This window comes from Centroberyx affinis, unplaced genomic scaffold (assembly GCF_046629955.1).
Source record: "Centroberyx affinis isolate AG114_WGS23_722 - 3 ecotype Tasmania unplaced genomic scaffold, CSIRO-AGI_Caff_v1 ptg002385l_1, whole genome shotgun sequence".
In the NCBI taxonomy this organism is placed as follows: domain Eukaryota; kingdom Metazoa; phylum Chordata; class Actinopteri; order Beryciformes; family Berycidae; genus Centroberyx; species Centroberyx affinis.
In genome coordinates, this window is record NW_027280640.1 from 54,572 (window position 1) to 75,529 (window position 20,958).

The window sequence follows — 20,958 nt, forward strand, 5'->3', positions numbered from 1 at the left end:
AGGATGTTCTGGGACACACGGATCCACGGTGGCCTAGTTTTCCTCAGCCATGCCAATGACTCACCTAAAGTCTTCTGCCTGGCTGACTGTGGGCTTGGTCACCGTGGATAAGACATGTGGACGGGGCCAGAATACACACATACATGGTTACTGTTATTTTTCTAAATGGATGAACTGCAGTAATTACATTAACACGTTAGACAAGTGCCTTGTTTTTGTAGGGGCGGGGGGTTGTTCTTTCACTCGGGTGAGTCTTTTTGCTGCTCTTTGGCTACAATATCAAAGCATTGGAGCCACAGCAGGGCCAGATAGAAATACTGGACCACCAATATTATCTTCTAACATTTGCCTCACATTTTTGTCAGTGTAATATTAACGTCTGCATATTACTTGACCTTCCACCTTACTAGCCCTTCCTTTCCTTTTGTCTAATTCCATGCATTCTGGCATTTACTTAATGTTCCTGCATACTGCCTGACCATTGCTCTAATATCCACTCATTAATCTGCATGCAGGTGCCCACACACACATACACATGCTCCTTTTCTGTTTCATGGAGTTTGTGATGTACTTTTGTTTTACCTCTCTCATAATCCTTTCTTTCATTACCTCTTGATTTATCTGTATCTGTGTCCTTTGCTTTCTGTAAAACACTTTGTGACAAACCTGTGTGTGTTAAGAGCAGTTTGGACATAAATTTAACTTAATGTGACGTGACGTGACTTGACGTTATAGGTTGTAGGCTACACTGAATGAATGGGTCTTGAGTCTGGGCTTAAAGTCACAATGAAATGAGCCATGGCTTTTTCACCTTGGTTACTAATTTTCCATGTCATAAAATTTTCCTATTCAATAATATATGCCAAAAAAAACAATTTTTTTTTGTTTTCTTGTGTTTTTATATCAAAATCCCATGGTGTGTCTACATATACATTTATGTACATAAAACGTACATAAAAAATCCAACCACATTTTTGAACAATCCCGCCCTTCCCATCAAGTACAACTGCCTTTACCTCTCTGTGCCTAATGGATATCCCATTGGTTTTCACTTTTGAACAATCCCTCCCCTTGTTATGTCCCGCCCCAACATCCTGTTTCAACAGGAAATGCGTCAAATTACAGAAGCAAGATGCTCTCAAAATACCGTTTAATTGTGACTTTAATTAAAGAGAGAGTGTCTAATTCCTACAGTTCCTCTGTCTGAGCATTTTTGATTATATGAAAAAAAAAAAGTAATCGCTGCTGAGAGAATAACAACGAATACCAACACTTGTCTATGGTCAATTCTGAATTGTAGCACATAATGATCAAGTTGTTTGTCTGTTTATGATCATTTGGTTCACTGTGTGTCCAGAGCCAGATTATGAAATAATGGTGCCTATGATGAATTCAATCTAAAAACAACAATCAACTTTTGTAATTTAAGTTTGTAATACAAATTACAATTTTTTTCTTTGATAATTAAGTCTTTGCAAGCAATGTATGGAAATGTCTAGTTGTTTCATGCTGTCACAACGTTTTTCTAGTGGCAGATCAATTGGCAATCTGCAATTTTGCTCCCAAATAATAATCTAAATATGCTGTATCAGTCAGGCCTTAGAAAAATAGTGCATTGTTACAGTTCAATGATGATTAAAATGGATAGAATGATTTACTTTACGTTTCCAAGTCAGTAAAGTGGCTGTTGTAGTGAGGGTTTAGTGAAGTGCTTGCCAGGTTGGTTAGCTGGCTACGGGTCATTGATTGGTCAGAGTTGGAGCTGGGTTTTTTTTTTTCAAAATTTTTAATTAGAGGATAAACCCCTTGAGATGCACCATCTCGTTTTCGAGGGGGGCCTCAGGCCCAAAACATAGAAATTAACAACATATAAACAAAACAAAATACATAAATAATAATAATGATAATAAATTAAACAATCCAACGATACTAAACAATCAACATAGTAACATTTACAAGGAAACCCCATTGTTATTGATGGCTTCAGCACAGTTCTAAGGGAAGCAAATGTAAGTGGCCACACATCAATGTGAATTATTCTCTTTGAGGTAACACACACAGCATGGACAGCCAGCACTACTATCTCAGTGGCTCGGCATGTGGTGGGGTTGACGTGTCACTCAATGCCATTTAGCCCGTCACTGAGCTCTGTGTGTGTGTGTGTGTGTGTGTGTGCGTGTGTGTGCGTGTGTCTGTCTGTCTGTCTGTCTGACCATCTGTCTGGTACATAGTGTGCGTACCACACCTGTGGCTGGGACTGCTCCCCCTAATCAGCCCTAATGAAGAACATTGATTCATCTCCATTTGGTCCACACTTTTAGACTGTTGTACAGCACACGGACAGCCTCTGGAACATACACACACGTGCGCACGCACACACACACACACACACACCCCAATCCTCACCCTCTCCCCCACCACCACCAATTGTGAGACCAGCACTAAGTCAAGGCTCTGACTTCTTCTAGCAGAGGAAGAAATACCAGTCTCTTGTAGTACGGCTGATAGTTGTCTTCATTACTTACACTCCTTTATCATTATCAGTTCTGAATATAATAGACTTAATGACATGTATGGAGATATTTAAAAGAGGGGAAAGAATTGTCGCAAGGGAACTGAAGGAGGGGAGGTATCAGAGAGTGGGAGGGAGGAGGTAGAGCGAGCATGTTAGCAGGAGAAAGCTCTGTCAAAGCGAGGGATCTGGAGATTGTTAGTTAACGGGGCCGCCATGCACGTTTTCCTAAGAAGCACGAGTAGGGCAGACATCCCAAGATTCCCTGCATCCTGGTCCCAGCTCTGGGGTGGAGGAAGCTGTTTACTCTTTCTATCTCTCACTGCTGACGTCGGCGCACCGAACAATGTCATCCAATTTCCTGTTTTTCACTTTAGTGGAAAGCCACTCTCCCAGTGTGTATGGTGTAGTGTGTGTGTGTGTGTGTGTGTGTGTGTGTGTGTGTATGAGTGTGAGAGAGAAGGGCTGGTGGGCTGGAGGAGAGGAGGAGATCCATAGGGCCGGATGCACAGGGAGCAGGATATGGGGTCACAGGCAGCTCTGCTATGTAAATACATTAGGTGTATAGAACGAGAGTAGCAGTCGACTGCAGCCTGGGACGACTGTAGATGCCTAGCCGCTCTGATGCGATCAAACCGGCCCGAACAAGGAGGAAAGGTGTGTTATCACATGCCATATGATCAATTGGAGTGATCAGGCTGGAAACTGTCAAACTGTCACAACTGTCAACTTGTCACACAGACTGATTTCTAAGGTTATTGTGTTAAGGAGCACTCAAGCATTTGATTTTGAATTCCTCCCTGGTTTTGTTTTATAGGCATTTGCTATTGTAGAGCTGCATTTTTTTTAACTGTGGGGAAATGTCAAGAGTCAAGAGAAACTACAAGGACCAGAATGCATTGCATTGAACTCAGACTTCCATTCAAAGTGTTTGCACAGAACAAAATTACATCTACACTATGCCCAAGTCAACAAACTTGTCATCCACGTTTACCACCTGGCCCTGTGCAGAGAGAGAGAGGGAAAGAGAGAGAGAGGGAAAGAGAGAGAGAGTGAAAGAGAGAGAGAGAGAGATCCCAGTGTGACTGGTACAACGCAGCACATAGCAGGAGGGAGGGACATGGATTACGTAGGCACACACACCATGTCCGTACTGCCCGCCCGCCTGGCCTGCATGCTCACTCACTTCCCCCGCTTTGTTTGCCCCTGGTTGGGTGCCAGCATGATGTTTGCGGGATGCAAATGCTTGGGTGAGTGATTCATTGCTGTGTGTGCGTGTGTGTACTGTACAAGAGGAGTATGCTGCCCGAGGAGGCTGGCAGACTGGCTCGGCGCTGTGTGTGTGGCAGGCTGGCTATTCGAGTTACACAACCTCAGCTGCAGTTGCATTGGTTGTGTCAGTGTCAATTAGAGAGGGAAGTCTCTCTGGACCGAGACAGAGCGCTGCGTTCTGCTCTGCTAGGCCTCGGCTAGCTGCAGGCCCTGTGGCCAAACTCCATACGTCAAGGCCCTGACCTCAACTACTTCGCTAGCAAATGCTGTCACAACGGAAACATGATGTATATGTGTGTGTGTGTGTGTGTGTGTGAGTGCATGTATTCGGGCACTTGCACATTCCATCTGGGACATTTACTCCATAGGAGAGAGAATGTTTTGCTTCACTTCCACAGTAAAATGAATGATTTGGTTAAATCTCTAATCAAAGTCGATAGAGCTGAGGACTGAGGTTATTTGTTCTGACACACATGGCCAAAGAAATTAAAATCATATCTGACAGCAGTAAAAACTGTGTTTTGTCCTGTGAAGCCCTCTTGGAATACCGGGAGTTTGTTGCATTTCCATACATTGGTCCCTTTTCACAGCCACACACACACACACACACACACACACACACACGCACACACAAGTATCATACACATATATACCATCTCTCCAGGACACATGAGCTAATCATGCGACCAGGCCCTTGTGTCTGTGAAAGATCAGATTAGCACACAGCCTATCAACAGCTGGCCATCCTGATGTCATACTCTTTGTTAGTGGACATTACAACAAACAGAGCCTAGTGTCACCGTGACGTCAATTTGGCTACTACTGAGAACTAATTAGCTTTTTTTTCCTTTGTTGTTAATGTTGCTCACAAAAAGGCTTACAATTTAGCGAGAAGCGATTTACTGCTGCCCGGCATGTTCTGAAATTCCTCTCTGTGTTCCTCCTCACGTGTGTAGTTTGTTTACGGAGAAGAGGAATTCTAGAGGGATGGCGGTCCGCAAGGGGCTTGGTTGCTATGGTTACTAACCCCTGCGCTGGGTTCCATTTAGCAGGAAGGAAGCTAAATTATTTGCAGACAGAAAAGAGTACTCTCATGTAGGGAAAGTGTAATGAGTTGAAATCGGGTCTATTTGGAATCAGTAATCAAGTTTTTTCCTTTTTTTCTTTTTTCCTTTTCAAAGCTCTATAGTTACTTGATTTTTACAAATTATGAGATTTGTTTTTAATGGCAAGATATGCAATACGTGGCAAGAGGCTCACGGTAGATATTGACATTTTATTTTATATAGACTAACTGAGTGATCTGCATTGATTAAAGATACCAGGAATTATCTATTTATTTATGAAATGAATTTTTTTTCTAATCCTTGTATTCTTCTTGTTATTTTTCAGACCACATTAACAGAGGTGCAATTTGGACCAATGAAGTTATTTAAAGACCCGCTTCAGGTATCGTAAAACAATGCCAAATGTCTGAATGATGGATGCTTGTGTGGTTGAGTGAATTAGGCTTTCCAGTGAACAAGAGAAGTGCTTCAGTGAAATGTTCATGTCCATATCATTTAGGCTCTTAACTAGAACAGTCCAGCTAAAGTTGGAGTAGACTGTCAATATTTGGTAGCATTTTTCTAGGATTACTATTTCAAAACGTCGCCACAGTATGTTTGCAGTTAGAACTAATCTTGAATTTGAAAAAGATACCACACCTCACTAATAGATTAAAGAAAACAAGTCCCCATTCAAACATTCAAAGAAGAGAAAAAAAAATGTTAATGGACGTATTGTGTGCGATGTAGCCTTGGGTTGTCAAGGCAACAAGGCCAAACATTGATGACCGTGAACATACCATCATGAACAATGCACGTTATGGGAGAACTGCACAGAGGAGCCATGGACCAGTTTCGTCACTGCAAATAGGACATTCTCTGACGTTCAATGGTTCATTATACAGTGTTGCACTGTGCTTGTTCCTTTGGCATGTGTCGCTGCTGTTTTATGAAAACCTGCTGTCTTCTAAAAGTCAGCTTTTTAGGAATTGTAAAATCATTTTGAAAATATACAACAGGTTTTGAATTGGTTTCAAGGGCGCCTGGGCCTTGCAACTTGCTCAACCCACAAAGGACTATGCAAACCTTTGGTTCAAGTAAAACCACAATAATCACTAAAAGTGGAAGTATGAGGTTTCCACTTGACAGCAGCATGTCATGTAGCCAACGCAACTGGAAAAGGAGCCTAAGAGGAGAAATGCAATAGATTAGAGGTCCTGTGTTTGAAGCCATGTATAAGTGCACAGAATCAGCTTCATTGTAGTCCGGGCCTGATGCGCTCCAGTGTGACCACAGTAGGAAAACGAGGCAGAGAGATATCCCCTTCCTGTTTTTGTCACTCACAGCTGATCCTGTCATGCCCTCCTCCTCTCTTCTCTCCTCCTCTTTTCTCTTGGCTCACAGGATCTGGCCAGGCCCTCTGTTTTCAACAATGATGTTTTCTAGACAGAGCAGTCAGACCCTGCCAAAATGCTGGCTACCCCCCTGAGAACCAGTTTGCCTGTCTTTCTCTTTCTGTCTCTGTCTCTTTCTGTCTGCCACTTTCTCTGCCGTTTTCCCTACTGTTTCTTTTGGAACATATTAATTATATCTTCACTCAAAACATTCTTGCTATTAGTAGCTTGAATGTACTGTGAGTTGTTTGCTGGATTTTTGTCCGTTGCGACTGGGTGTGTTAGTACTGCACTGGAAAAAATGTCCATCTTAACAAGTCATTTAGGCTATTATTGAGCCCTAAAATCATAATTTTCTTAAAACAAGTGAAAAAATCTGCCAGTGGGGTAATTTTACTTGTTTCCAATGCAAAGTAACTTGTTTCAAGAATTTTGTTGAATCAAGTGTCATTTTCTTGATAGTAGTGCAATAATCTGCTTTATTCTGACTTGTTTCAAGATATTGACACTCATTTCTAGAAAACTCCTGAAACAAGTGAAACTGCTTTGGAAACAAATTATCTCACCCCATGGCATAATTTTCTCTTGTTTTAAGAAAAATAAGATTTGAAGACTGAATATGAGACTAAAAGACTTGTTAAGATAGATGTTTTTTGCAGCGTGAGCAAGGCCTATCTGTCCAGCCCCAGTGCAGGCACCTGAAAAGACCTGATCCTGGCCTACATTAGCCCGTTCCTCCACCTCAGCCGGAATGTTGACTTTTCTACCAACATCCCAATGTGGAATTCTGATCTAATTCCCTGTGCGTACCAAACATAGCTGAAGGACTCAGTGATGATGTATTTACGACCTGGACACTTTTTGCTGCTTGTAATGAAAATGGTCATATGTGGAATATGGTTTGTATTAGGAACATGTCTCTCAGCCATTAGGGCTCCTCTATAGGCCTGGGGCCGGCTTTTGATGAAGTCACGTCTTTAAATAAAGCCAGACCAATCGTCAGAGTGAATCAAAAGGATAATTGTCCAACAACAAATCCTCTGTCCCCTGATTGTGCGTAGGACACTAGCTCTAGTTTTCTCAACAGAGTCATGTCTTTGTACCCTAACTCAATTTTACAGGTGTGATGCAAACCTAAAACTGCAGAACAAACTTTCCCTTCTTTACGTTCATTCTGCTCCCTGCCAAACAGTTGGAGATGACGTCTGTTTGAGAGAGTGACTCATGAATCTACTCTTAGTGCGGCAGTGCTCTTGGAGGCGGGCCTAAATCTCTGGTCCTGTATTTACGCAAGTAAGGGGTTATATGAAAGTATGCTGGCAGGGAGAGTGTGTTCTCAATGGCTGGTTTGACGGTAGCAGCAGTACCTTCTGCCACAGCCTTGGCAGGCCAATGGGAGGGGCCGCAGCTAGTCAAGGCCACCTCGACTAATTGTGTCATAGATCATGGCAACGGACAATAAAATCTCTGACGCATCCAGGTGGGAGCTGGGCCTGATCGATCAGGACCTGTCCGCTGGAGGCCTGAGGTCACAGTCAAGCCCACACTGCAGGCTGGTTAGGGCTACAGGCACAAATGAGCATAAATGCACCTATGAAAACATGAAAATTTAGAGCTGTAAGTGAATGGATAAACTCATGTTCTAGCTCTCTCTTCTCTTGCTGTGTCCGAACTGATTCTATAGCTCAGAGGGGAGGCAGAGGAGGCGGATCGTCTGTGGTTTGGAAAGTCAGTTTCCATAATCAGATCAGGGCTACATATCAAGTAGCTCTATGGTTCTCATATATCCTCCTATAAATAATATCTCCGGCCCATTTTGAATGCAGTAGCTAGGATTTTAACTGGTGCAAAACAAATGGATCATATATCCCCAACTTTAGCATTTTTCCATTGAGTACTGGTTAGATAGAGAATTGATTTTACGATTTTACTGATCACATTTAAAGCACAGCTAGGTCTGCTCCCTAGTTCACTGCAGAGCTCCTAATCCCCTATGAACCATAGAGCGGCCTGCTGACTGTCCCACAGTCTGGACTCAAGACTGAAGGTGATCGCTCTTTTGTCATCAAGACCTCTAGACTGTGGACCGCTCTGCCTGAGGAACTAATGCTTGTTCCTACTAATTCATAGTATGCAAATTCACTGTCATCTTTTAAAACACCTCTTAAAACACACTCATATAGACTTGCTTTCATGTACAGTTTTGGATTTTGACCACTTCAAATCTGGTGTTTTGTTTTTATTTGTTATTGTTTTTATTTTATGTAGTTTGCATTTCCCATCTTTATCTCCTTTGTATATATTTTATATTTACTATTCTTGTTTTTTATGGCTTCTTGCAAAGCACTTTGTAAACTGTGCTTTTAGATAAGTGCTATATAAAGTTTATTATTAAGTGAAAGAATCTTTATGCATCTGCCAATGGCGTTAGATATTGTCACTTGTTTCCAATGCAAATCAACTTCAAGAATTTTGACGATATTGACATTCATTTCTAGAACATTCCTGAAACTAGTGAAACTGCATTGGAAACAAGTGGAGTTATCTCACCTCATTGGCAGAATCTTTCTCTTATTTTCAGAAAAATACGATTTGAAGGCTGAATATGAGACTAAATGATTCGTTAAGATGGGCGTTTTTTGCAGTGTAGTAGTTGTAGTAGTAGTAGGATGTTGCATGAGGTCAATGAGAAACAAAAAAAAGATTTACTTAGCTTTGTACATTTCTCTTTTTGCAGGTACTTTTAGTATTTGCCAAAGAGGACAGTCAGAGTAATGGCTTCTGCTGGGCATGTGAGAAGGCCAACTTCAGGTGCAGCATGGCGCGGACACCTGAGTCGGCTCTCGAATGTTTCTTGGAGAAGCATCACGACCTCGTCATCATTGACCACAGACATTCCAGACACTTTGACGCTGAAGCACTATGCCGGTAGGCTAATTCCCTTACCATCAAAGTACTTCTAAATGCATTGTATTTCTGGAATGATACAGTGGACACAGATGGATTGAATCTGATGCCATGCAAATAATGTCACCGAAGGCCAGTGTCCCAATCCAGACCAGGTCTTGACAGGCCCTGCTGTAGCCTCTGTGGGTTTCCCTGCCTCGCTGAGGGGGATGAATGGGAGCCGGCTCACTTTGGGCTAGCTTCATTCGCATGCTACCTAGTGGAGTCATGTCAATGAGAAATGAGCAGTGCCTGCCCATACCACTCTCTATCTTTAGCCTGTGCCCAAACCAAAAACACATTTACAAACATTCATTTACCCTGCCCAGCGTGTATGTTAACCCTATTCATTTTGGCCAATCCATATGTTCAGTGTACACGCACAGGCCCCGATGGGGAACTAAAGGGCCTTTATGACCACTGGCTGGGGAAAACCACAGGCGGATGAGTGGCCCTGTACACTGCATTCTTTCAGAGGCCTAGGCCTGCTCACAGAGCTGCACCACTGGGCTCTGCCTGCCTGGGAGAATCGGAGCGTGAAAAACTGAAAAATACATTGATTTGATGCCATGGGCTTTTCCACCGGCCTGCTCACTGGCTAAAAGGCTCCCTCTGTTTACATTCAGGTCAATTAGAGCGGTCAACTCCTCAGAAAACACTGTGATAGTCGCCGTTGTGAAAAGGTACGTACAACTCGCTGACACCCCCTTGCTCTCCCTCTTTCTCCCTTTTCTTCCTCACTGTGTCTTGTTATGTAGCTAATGATTAGGATTATGGTCAGCATCAAAATGGCTGACTCAGCACAGGCCTGGAGGCCTGCAGGCCTGGAGCCTGTCATATGGTGCGCCCCTCTGACGTTCTCTCAACAGGCCTTTGTCGTGGGGATGGTTGGGTGCTAACATGTGTTCTCTTTTTAAGGCCAGACAGAGAGGAAGCCTCTGTGATGCCTCTGATCAATGCTGGCTTTAATAGGGTGAGTACGATTGCATGTGATTTTTTTTTCATTCCTGGTGTCAACACTCGATCTAAGGCAGGGATCCAGACTCTAAATCCTTTTTGTTTGCTTAAGAGGCACACCCATTGAGTTCCCTATACCTGAATCACTGGTACTCACTGGCATTAGCAGCACCATAACATGGCCTATAATAGCACTGATTTGAAAATGGGCTATTAAGTGGCTTTGGTTGATCCATGTTGCTTTGTGTTGCCCTCTGACCCTCAGAGATATGTGGAGAATGCCAATATGATGGCCTGCTACAATGAGCTGCTACAGCTGGAGCATGGAGAGGTGCGGGCGCAGTTCAAACTGAGGTGAGGAGCGAATGGGCATTTCCCAGAGCACACCTTAAGATCTGAGTGCAATTAAGTGGTACATTAGTTATACAATGTCTTATCGAGACCTCTTGCACTGAGGGCAAAACATCAGAAAGAGGATATAGGTTAATGTAATTTGTTGTGCCAATGTTGCTACCCGTTGTCTCCATCTGGGATACAAATACATGTCCACTTTGATGTTCTCTAAGATCTACTTGTTAACTGTCTTTGTATAATCAAGCTCATGTGTTCAATACATTTGGGGAATATGGGTATTAATGAGTCTGTGACTGTTCTCTCTCTATTTGTGCAAGGGCTGGAAATGCTATTTTCACGGCTCTAGAACAAAGCCAAGAGGCCATAGAGATCACTTCTGAAGATCAAGTCATTCAGGTGGGTCTCTGATACACTTTGCATTCTCATTGCATCATTGTGGTTAACGTTTCAGTTCTCCCTCTCTCTCTGTCTCTCTCTCTCTGTCTCTCTCTCTCTCTCTCTCTGTCTCTCTCTCTCTGTCTTTCTCTCTCTCTCTCCTGTTTTAGTGCCTGCTGATGTCTTGTGATCCCAGATCTCTGTAATGATAGTCGTGGTCTCTCTCTCTCTCTCTCTCTCTCTCTCTCTGAATGGTTCCTTTTGTTAACCACAAAGCATTTTAGGCTGTGTTATCACATTCTGTGTTTTTGAGTTCTATGAAGTGAGTAACGAATGTGCCAACATCTCTCTCTGAAAATGTATTGTTTTGGTTGGCATGGCTCCTATGCCATTAGAGGTCATTATCATAGCTAACGCTGCTGACACCCCTAAGACTGCACTATGTCTGACCTCAGCCCAGTGTGCGCTTCATGAACAGCAGATTGTCATCTCAACACTCTCTCCTCTCCTTCGCAGTACGTGAACCCTGCCTACGAGTCCATTATGGGCTACCAACAAGGCGAGCTAATAGGGAAGGAAATAATAGAAGTGCCTAAAAGTGAGAAGAATAAGCCTGATCTCCTTGAAACAATAAACTCCTGCATACGGAAAGGAAAGGTAATAAGCATTCACAAAATCTTACTCTTGCCTACACTACACTTTTTAGAACAGTGATTCTCAACATTTTTCATATCAAGCACCCCAAATTTAATGCCCATTTAATGAGATTTTGTCTCTCCAACCCAACTCTGAGAATATTTTTATTGTTAAATAGGATTTTGTCCAGAATTCCATGACTATGAGTATTTGTAGGTAGAGAGATAACAGTGAAACTATGACCAAAATAGTCATTCTTCTATTTTCTCTAATTGTGTTAACTTCTTGTAAATTCAATTCATCAGTTTGTCGGGGACCCTCTGGAATGCCCTCAAGGACCCCTGGTGGTCCCCGGGCCCCATGTTGAGAACCACTGTTTTAGGCTACGCTACACTTTCACTGTGGTTCACTTGCACCCCCTTGCAAACTGTAGCCTCATCACTAAATGAATGATCGCCTACATGATTGTGATTGTGACTGTGTTGATAGACTGTCCCATATACATACTGTGTGGCCGTCATTGTAGTCTATTACTATCATTCCACTATTAGTTCACTCTAGTAAGTAGTAGGGATGGGACGATATATCGAAATTCAATATATCACAATACAAAAATGTGACAATACGTATCGTGGGGCAGAAAAATGAATCGCAATATTAGCTATGTTTTATTCTGCTGTAGTAATCACAAAATGAGCTGGCTTGCCAATCACAATTTTACAATCTCTCCATCGATATTATTTTCACTTTGTAATGACATTTTTAAATTGTTGTTTACATTCTATCAAGCCAGTGCCATTGCTCGAAAGATTTTTGGCTGAGAAATAAACATCATTCTGCACACTCATACTTTACACATTAAATGTTTATTTATTACATCGTATCGTGGTTGTATCGAATCCTGAACCCCATATCGCGTATCGAATCGTATCGTGAGATAAGCATATCATCCCTTCCCTAATAAGTAGACTACTACTTACTGTATGCAATGCATATGTGCCTTGTCTGTGTGCAATGCATATGTGCACGTGCATCCACGTGTGGTCCATGAACTGTGCCACGGGCCATCCAGCAGCTCTGTTTCATGTGCATAAGAACAGTGGTTGATGGCTTTGCTGTGATCTTACTACACAGAGAGCGAAGGTCAGTCCCAGACAGACTAACAGCGGGAAAGGCCTTTTAAAGCTGCTGCAGCAGTCCATGGGTGGGGTGGACATGAAACAAGCACACTGGACTCCAGGAGTGTTTCACCTACCCATTAAAGCAACTTGCTGCTCTCTGAAATACTCTGCCACCCCCCCACCCCACCCTACCCCCAAATATCACCCTGGCACACCCCCCTACTCCTAGCTTTTAGTACCTTTTCAACAGATGAAATCTTGTGATTCCTCGCTTTTATTATGTTTTTAATTCGATACAGTGTATATCTACAGTGAATCCATGTCCTGAGTATGTCTTCATATACTGTAATGTTTTGTTGCTGTATGTCTCACCGCCTCTCTCTTGGCTCTGGCTTGGTATGTTCCAGGAGTGGCAGGGGATTTATTATGCCAAAAAGAAGAATGGAGACAGCATTCAGCAAAATGTGAAGATCACACCTGTAATTGGACAGGGAGGGTGAGTGACAGTATGTTTAGGGCTGGCTCATCCAATCTTCAGCTGTCATCCACTGTAAATTACCTTGCAGTAACTTGCTGTTTAATGATACTGTATAATTGTATCCCCTTTATTTTTTCCCCTTGTACTAATTGTTTTTGTCATTCACAGAAAAATCAGACACTATGTGTCTATCAACAGGCCTTTAAATGATAATAATAAGGTAAGAGGTATTCTTATTTCTGTTACAAATAGATGGATGAAAGGAGCTCTCTGACCCAGATGTATCAAGTTGCTTTTTTTCCCCCTATCCATACAGACTGATAAATCCAGTGAACGTGTGCAGGCAGAGTCTCAGACAGGTAAGATGTGTCCCCAAGTTCTCTCTACTACCTTAAAGTGTGTGTGTGTGTGGGGGGGGGGGCTGCGCCATCTTAATCATCTTAATTCTTATGGATATTAGTGTAACATTTGATTTGATCAATCACACAATTATGCTGAACCATCTAAAAGCCTGGGTTGGAGCTTGGGGACAGTGCTTGACTGGTTCAGGTCTACTGTATCTCTTTGGTAGAACACATCGGTGATGCTTGTTTCTCCCAGGCCGGTATCACATGCGGTGCGCCACAAGGTTCGTTCCTAGGACCAATACAGTTTTTTTAATACGGCGATCCACATTTTTTTTATGATTGCCTTGAAGGCATCAACTGTTAGATGACTTAAAACTGACTGAAACTTAATGACAGTAAATTGGAAACTGTCACATTTTGTAAACCGAGATTTGTAGACTCGGGTTGCAGTCACCTTGGCAATATGTCAGCAAATGTAAGGCACCGTGCCAGAAACCTGGGTGTTTTTTTATTAGGAGTTAAATGTTGAAGAGCAGGTTATCTAGTCCTGCTTTTTCCAACTGAGAAATGTCTCTAACATGAAATCATTTCTTTCTTTTATCGACCTGGAAAAAGTTATCCATGCTATTATTTCTTCTAGACTGGACTATTGTTACTTGCTCTATTGTGGCCTCAGCTGTAAAGCCCGTTCACAGCTGCAACTGATTTCAAAGTGCAGCAGCTAGGCTCCTGACAGGCACAGAAAAGAGGGATCATATTGCTCCTCTCTCCCTTCACTGGCTCCCTGTCAGCTATAGAATCAACTTTGTAATCTTGCTGTTTGTTTATAAAGCTTTGCAATGTCTTGCATGTCAGTATACAGGTATTTCTGAACTGTTTTGCCCTTACAACACCCCTAGGTCCCTTAGTCTTCTGATCAGGGGCTCTAAAGGGTGATCACACTTTTACTATTGTGGCCCCTATAGACTGTGGAACAACCTTCCAAAAAGTGTTAGGTTGGCAGAATCGACTGCTGTTTTTACAAATCGATTAAAGACCTACTTTTCCTCCATGGCCTTTCAGTGTGACTGATGTGTTTTACCTACTTTTCTGTAATCTGGTTGGACTTTTTGTCTGTGTAGATTGTTTCTTGATCTGATATGTTTTTCTTTTAACCTTGTGAAGTGCTTTCTATCAAAGTGTCTTGTGTTTAGGCGCTATATATGTGTATATAAAATTGGCTTGACTATCCCAAATCCCTCCCAGAGCCTCTGCCAGCCTACTATATAGATGAAGGTTTCTGTTTTACTTCAGAACTTTTAATAACTGCATTATTCATTCACATCATCATCATATGTGAGTAGGTACAAAGATACAGGGTTTATTTTTAAGTTCCTCCAAGATTTTGCAATTTTGCAGTTGCGATAATAGAAATTCAAGCAATAGAATAGAAATTGCAGTTTTGCAGTTTTTAAAGTTGCTGTGGATGAAATGGCCAAATCAATTTTTAGCTGATCATTACACTTTTTCGCATAAAATTATCCACTCAAACCATACGTTAACAAACTATGTCTTCCTTGTCTTCTTACACTACAACCAATGACTTGGCAATGGAGCTTTATAGAGGGAGAAGATTGAAGATTATTCAGAAGACAATGAGTTGTAGTTTCATATACGAGTTTTATTCACCCCTACAGGTGGAAGAAATTGAGTTTTTCATTTAACCTACACTATTATAGCTTCCATTTATCACAAGCCTTTGATTTTCATACTGTTATTCAGAAGAACAGAAAGTGTACCTCAAACATAAATGGGCACTTTTTAAATGAAACTACACAGTTTTATATTCATGAAACATATTCATCAATGGGCTGGTTTTATTTGGTGCTTACCATGCTGATGTTAATTTGAATGTATATTTATAAAGACTGGAATCCAAGCATAGTATTTCCCTTCATTGTAACTTTGAGCCCATGTTTTTTTCTCTTCATAAAAGAAAAAAAGCACTGAAGTATTTCCAGTAGCTTCTGTGAAATCCAGTATGCTTATTATCACAGGAAGTGATTATATATGACTCTTTCTTAATGAGTAGTAGTTACAACCATCCCATTTTTGGTATATCTTTTGTGCCACTTTAGTACCTTTTTTTCCTTGATGTCAGATTTTTGCCAATTATCACAATTTTACTGCAAAAAACACACATTAAACATCAAATTTCATTGCAATTTTAGAGAAAGGCCACCACAAAATCAAGCAATTTGGTTACAGTAACAACAAAAAAAGCTCTGCTACATCTTGAAGGGACTGTATACAGTAAGGCATCTCTCTGTTAGAAAGCATTTGTCGCCTTCTCAGTGTAAACTTCTTCTCATCAAGGACATCGTGATGGAGGTCAAAGTCGGCCCTGTGAATTAGCGTGTGTGTTTGTGTGTGTTAATGTAAGGTGTGCTGCTCTCCCCAGACATCCAATCCAGTAAGCACAAAGACCGGAGGAAAGGCTCTCTGGACGTCAGATCCACAACGTCTCGAGGGAGCGACGGTGAGAGAGAAGGGAGATATATGATGGAAACTCTGGCTGTTTCTCTCTAGCTTATGAAACCTTCCAAGTTGCCTGTTTGCATAAAGTGTTGATTGGACACACACACACTCACACCAAGTAGTGGAAAAAATGCAGCTGATTATGAATTTTTCCCTTTGAGAATTTGGTTGAACTAGTGCAGTGCCCGTTCAAAACATGCCTATTCGGAACGGGCCGATTGCTTGGCCTCCGGTATTGCTTGCAGCTTTCTCGAGAACCGCTCATCCAAACAACTTCACACTCGACACTGCACGTCCTTGAGTCCCCAGCAATACACCCACCAAGTGTGAAGTAGATCGGACGAACGGTTCTCGAGATATGCGAAGGACACACATACAGACAGAGATTCCTTGCTTTATAGTATGATGAAAGATCAAACTTATGGTAGAGGACATTGACATGATCTGTTTTTTTGACTCCTTCCAGGGAGTTCTCAGCGAAGGCACTCCTCCATGGCCCGAATCCACTCCATGACCATAGAGGCTCCCATCACCAAGGTGGGTTCGTCTCCCTCCCCACCATCCCTCCCAGCCTCCATCATATGATTAGCAGTTTGCACTGATGTTTCCATCTCATGACTTAACTCTCGGGTCATAAAACTGCCAGAATGGCCATGAGCATTTATTGTACAGCTACAAGTCTAAGTCTAGAGGCCATGCATACCATGTCAAGAGAAGATAGGCTGATAAAATGCCATTTCATGGTCAAGACAGGAAAAGCATGTGGGACCAGAATGACCTGCTGTTTCAGTGGTTTATGTAGGCTGCAGCGCGGCTAGTCGGAAATGGAGAAAGTCCCCGGGGATGGGTCATATGACACACTGCAGTTCCTCTGCTGTATCATTTGACTGTGTTGTCAGTCCCTGTAGGCATCTTCCTCTCCAGAATAAAGCCACTGATAGAATTGCTGGTCGTGTGTGTGCAAGTGAGTGGGTTAGCACTTGCGCAGTGCCCTTGCATCTGCCTGCCTAACCTAGCCGTAGGTGTCCAACCTTAGATCCTACAGTAACTCTGACTTCTTTCTTTGGGAAGTCAACTACATAATAGAGATAGACCTCAGGCTGGGTGATATATCATATAATATCGATATCGTGATATGAGACTAGATATCATCTGGGATTTTGGTTATCGTTATATTGTGAAATAACTTAAATGTTACTTCTTCCTTGTCTTTAAGGCTGCTTTACAGGAAAGTCATACAATTTTCTGAACTTATCAGCCTGTTCTGGCTGAGTGAAATGAACAGTGATTGGCTTTACCTGCTCATCATATCCACTTCACTTTAATAACTTAACCCATTAACCCCAACTTACCCATAACTGATTACTATTGATGATTACTAATTTTCAAAATTTTCTTGTGAGTAAATATCTTATGAAAGAACAAATACTCATCCCCAAAATATCGTCACCTTATCGATATCGAGGTAGTCGGTCTAAAATATTGTGATATTTGATTTTGTTAATATCGCCCGGCCCTAGATGGACCCCACTTATGCCCCACTCTCTCTGTGCCCTTCTCGCTCCGTCATCCAGGTTATCAACATCATCAATGCGGCACAGGAAAGCAGTCCCATGCCAGTGGCGGAGGCCTTGGATCGGGTCCTGGAGATCCTGAGGACCACTGAGCTCTACTCCCCACAGCTGGGCACGAAGGATGAAGACCCCCACACCAATGACCTGGTGGGGGGGCTGATGACGGTAAGGAGCAGCTCCACAGGGGCACAAGGGGCCTTTAAACCAGTCTAAAAGCCCGCATCCGCACCCCATCTGCTTCCACTGAATAGATTCCCATATGAACACACACACGTTGAAAAGTTTGCACATGATTCTGTGATGATAGCTTGCAAGTCCACACAAATGTTCATTTAGCATTCAGTAGCGTGCAGTTGACTATCTCGACCGTGATATCATGTGATGTGTCATGTGTTAAATGAAAGTAGCAGAAAGTCAGGAGTGGTGTGTATGTGTGTGTGTGTGTGCGCGCCCATGTGTGGACTTTTGTGTTTGTGTGCATTTCTGTTCATATTTGCGCACTTTGAGTGTGTATTTGAGCGAGAGAGAGAGAGAGATTAATGGACAGCAATGGTGAAGTAGAGAAGTAGAAAGAGTGCCAAGTTGGCAGTCTTGGCAACAACCCCAGAGGAAGTGTTAGATTGTCCTTTGTGCTCCTGTAGGCTGGAGAGGAAAGCCCACCCCTCCCTCTCTTTCTCCCCCCTCTCCCTCCCTCTCTCTATCTCTCTCTCTGTCTTTCTGTCTCTCTCTCTCCCTCTCTCTCTCTCTCTCACACACACGCACACACTCACTCACACTCACATGAACCTCTTCCTCTCAACTCCACAGGCCTGGAAACATCCTGTTCTTTGGATCAGATGAATAAGCATGGCTTTACTTATACATGTACACTCCAGAGACACAGAGGCGGAGAGATGTACAAAGAGAGGTTATACGTAGACTTTTCTCAGAAAGATTTTTCTGTGTAAGCGATAAAGGCTGATGAAACCAGAGAGCCATGAGGTGTGAGTGGGTGTGTTGTCTTGTTTTGCCCCAGACTAGATGATTATTATTTTTTTTTTTTGATGATTATTTATGTAGAATCTTATCTGTTTATGAGGCGCCCGGTTGCTTATTTATTTTCTTGGCCTTGCGGTTCCAGCTCGTTGTGGTGCGGGAGATACGCCGACTGAGCCTGCGCTCAGAAGGCCCAGGGAACGTTAAGAGAGGAGCTGTCATCTTTCTGGGGAGAAAGTCTTAAAATAGCCAGTGTGTACAGAGGCAGCGCCACCATGAGACAATGCTCAGGTCAAAGATGAGCCAGTCTCCTCTTCCTTTCTCACTTGTGAAGTAAACACTTCACTCTGTAACACACACCCATGTGCGCACTAACGCCCAAAATATATATCGGTGCACCAGCATGACTGGGTGATATAGGTCTTTCATTTGCATGGCTGACAAATGGCAAAATTTTCTGTTTAAGGAAAGGGCGGGGGCATTGATGCTCACAATGCCTTGTTTTATTTTAAAAAAAAATTTGTGTTCAACATTTGCATAACATACAATGGCCTGAGGATATGGTTTTATATCACGTAACAATACATTTAGAGGTCAAAAAAGCATTCACTGTAGCTCTTTGTCATAATTACTCTTTGAGAAACAAATTTGAACAATACTTCCCAAGGAAACAACTGTAATGCATGCAAAACTCCTGCATTGGTCATGTGCACACTCATTGGCATGTGCACACACACTTATAGCATACATTTATGGAAACACACAGTGTGATAAAAACTGAGCTTGCCCATTTCTTAACATGTAGTACATTGTGCATAGCTGATGCCAATCACGTTCCTGGAAGCGCCAACTGATGCAATTTTTGATCATTCAAGTGTTACTCTACTGATAAGCCCCATTTACTAACACTATAGCATGACAAGACTAATGTCACATTGGAATCATTTACTGTAGATTGTCTGACATATGTACATTAATTTTCACGGCGTAATTTCTGACACAACTGGAACAGTTCATGAATATGATAATCATTTTGTAAATGGTACATTAGTTTCATTAATGAGCTCAGCTTGGCTGCCCCAATCCTCCCCTCCCTCCCCTCCATGTGCTAGTGTGGAAACGGCTGAGGTGTCATCATAGTCATCATAGTCCAGTCTCCAAAATACTGCATCACAAAATCATCCATGTCTTTATTTCTTCTTCTTTATATTATTGTAATCTGTTATTCTCTTGCCTAGTCAAAATGCATTTCCATCTGCAACAAGACATTTGGCCAGATCCAAGACCCAAGATCCATGTCTCTCTTTTTTTTTTGTTTCATATCTCTTCTAAGAACTCCAGACACGACTGTTCAAGTCATTTGACAGGCTTTGCTATGAGAGTTCACTGTTGACAGATACTTGGCTTATGACGTAGGATAAAATTACAATCACAAGTTTCACACCTACAGTACCACATGAGACACTATGTATTAGACATGAGAAAGTGGCAATATCTATAGATGACCAAATGAAAAAAATGTAGTGTCCATTATAATTAAAATAGACTTTATTACTTATGAATAATTTTGTCTTTAATGGTTTTTAGTCTGACTGAAATAGACAGTGAGCTATGAAAGTATTTGAACAGAGACACATTTATTCTTGTTTTTGTTCGGTACACTGGTTGCTAATTGTTAAAGTGACAGAGGTTACAGTATAAGATGAACGCATATTATTGATTGTTCCATTGGCTGGGAATTGAAAATGAGCTATCTAGAGTCTGGTTTGTGAATTTCAGAGGGTCATTGCCTCTTCAGAGTTTTTTAGACACTAAAAATACTTTTTAAGTGGATATGATCTTAATCTGTCCAAATACTCTTGGAGCCCTGATATGCTCAAAACGTGTTGCCTTTTTTAACATAATAATCATCAATCACGTTATGTGGGTCTAATTCAACAAAATGTCTGTGAAAGTGGGTGCCATACCTGATCTCACCCACCCTTCTTTCCTCTAATTTCCTAGCCGGTTGTCTATGTAGGCGCTCTTTGTAGTTTAACAGCACAAGGGAGAGTTATCTGATCTTATGTATTAGTAAATGTCTCTAGCCTAACTATGTCTAACTAGCAACTGTTGCAACTAAACTGTCATTATGTGGCTGTTGATAAATATGAGAGTGATAACCTATGCATGCATTCAGTTTCCGTTTCTGTTTCTCAGTCTCTGTCACTTTTCTCTCTTGTTCACAGGATGGTTTACGCAGATTATCAGGAAACGAGTACATCTTTTCCACCAAACGTAAGTATACACAAAGCACACAGGTTACAGTAATAGAGTAGTGCTTATTATGAAGTGCTTTATGAAGAGTTTAATAGATGTTTTTTTTCTGGCACATATTGTGAAACTAATTTTTTTCTTATGTTGGAGCATCCAAAAATAGTAATAATATTAATAATATTAATAATAAACTCCAGT

At 41.9% G+C, this 20,958-nt stretch overlaps 1 protein-coding gene across 1 annotated transcript in view; it reads left to right on the forward strand.

The window, feature by feature from the left end:
- The window catches only part of pde8a (phosphodiesterase 8A), a 39,465-nt gene that overhangs the window by 12,643 nt on the left and 5,864 nt on the right, over window positions 1–20,958 (forward strand). The window contains exons 2-15 of the mRNA XM_071533597.1: window positions 5,177–5,233; window positions 8,962–9,152; window positions 9,797–9,853; window positions 10,089–10,143; window positions 10,393–10,481; window positions 10,799–10,877; window positions 11,373–11,513; window positions 13,021–13,109; window positions 13,260–13,311; window positions 13,408–13,450; window positions 15,879–15,956; window positions 16,422–16,492; window positions 17,530–17,694; window positions 20,733–20,781. Of these exons, the coding sequence (XP_071389698.1) occupies window positions 5,207–5,233; window positions 8,962–9,152; window positions 9,797–9,853; window positions 10,089–10,143; window positions 10,393–10,481; window positions 10,799–10,877; window positions 11,373–11,513; window positions 13,021–13,109; window positions 13,260–13,311; window positions 13,408–13,450; window positions 15,879–15,956; window positions 16,422–16,492; window positions 17,530–17,694; window positions 20,733–20,781 (1,186 nt within the window). The 5' untranslated portion in view covers window positions 5,177–5,206. The remainder of the gene's footprint in view (window positions 1–5,176; window positions 5,234–8,961; window positions 9,153–9,796; window positions 9,854–10,088; window positions 10,144–10,392; window positions 10,482–10,798; window positions 10,878–11,372; window positions 11,514–13,020; window positions 13,110–13,259; window positions 13,312–13,407; window positions 13,451–15,878; window positions 15,957–16,421; window positions 16,493–17,529; window positions 17,695–20,732; window positions 20,782–20,958) is intronic.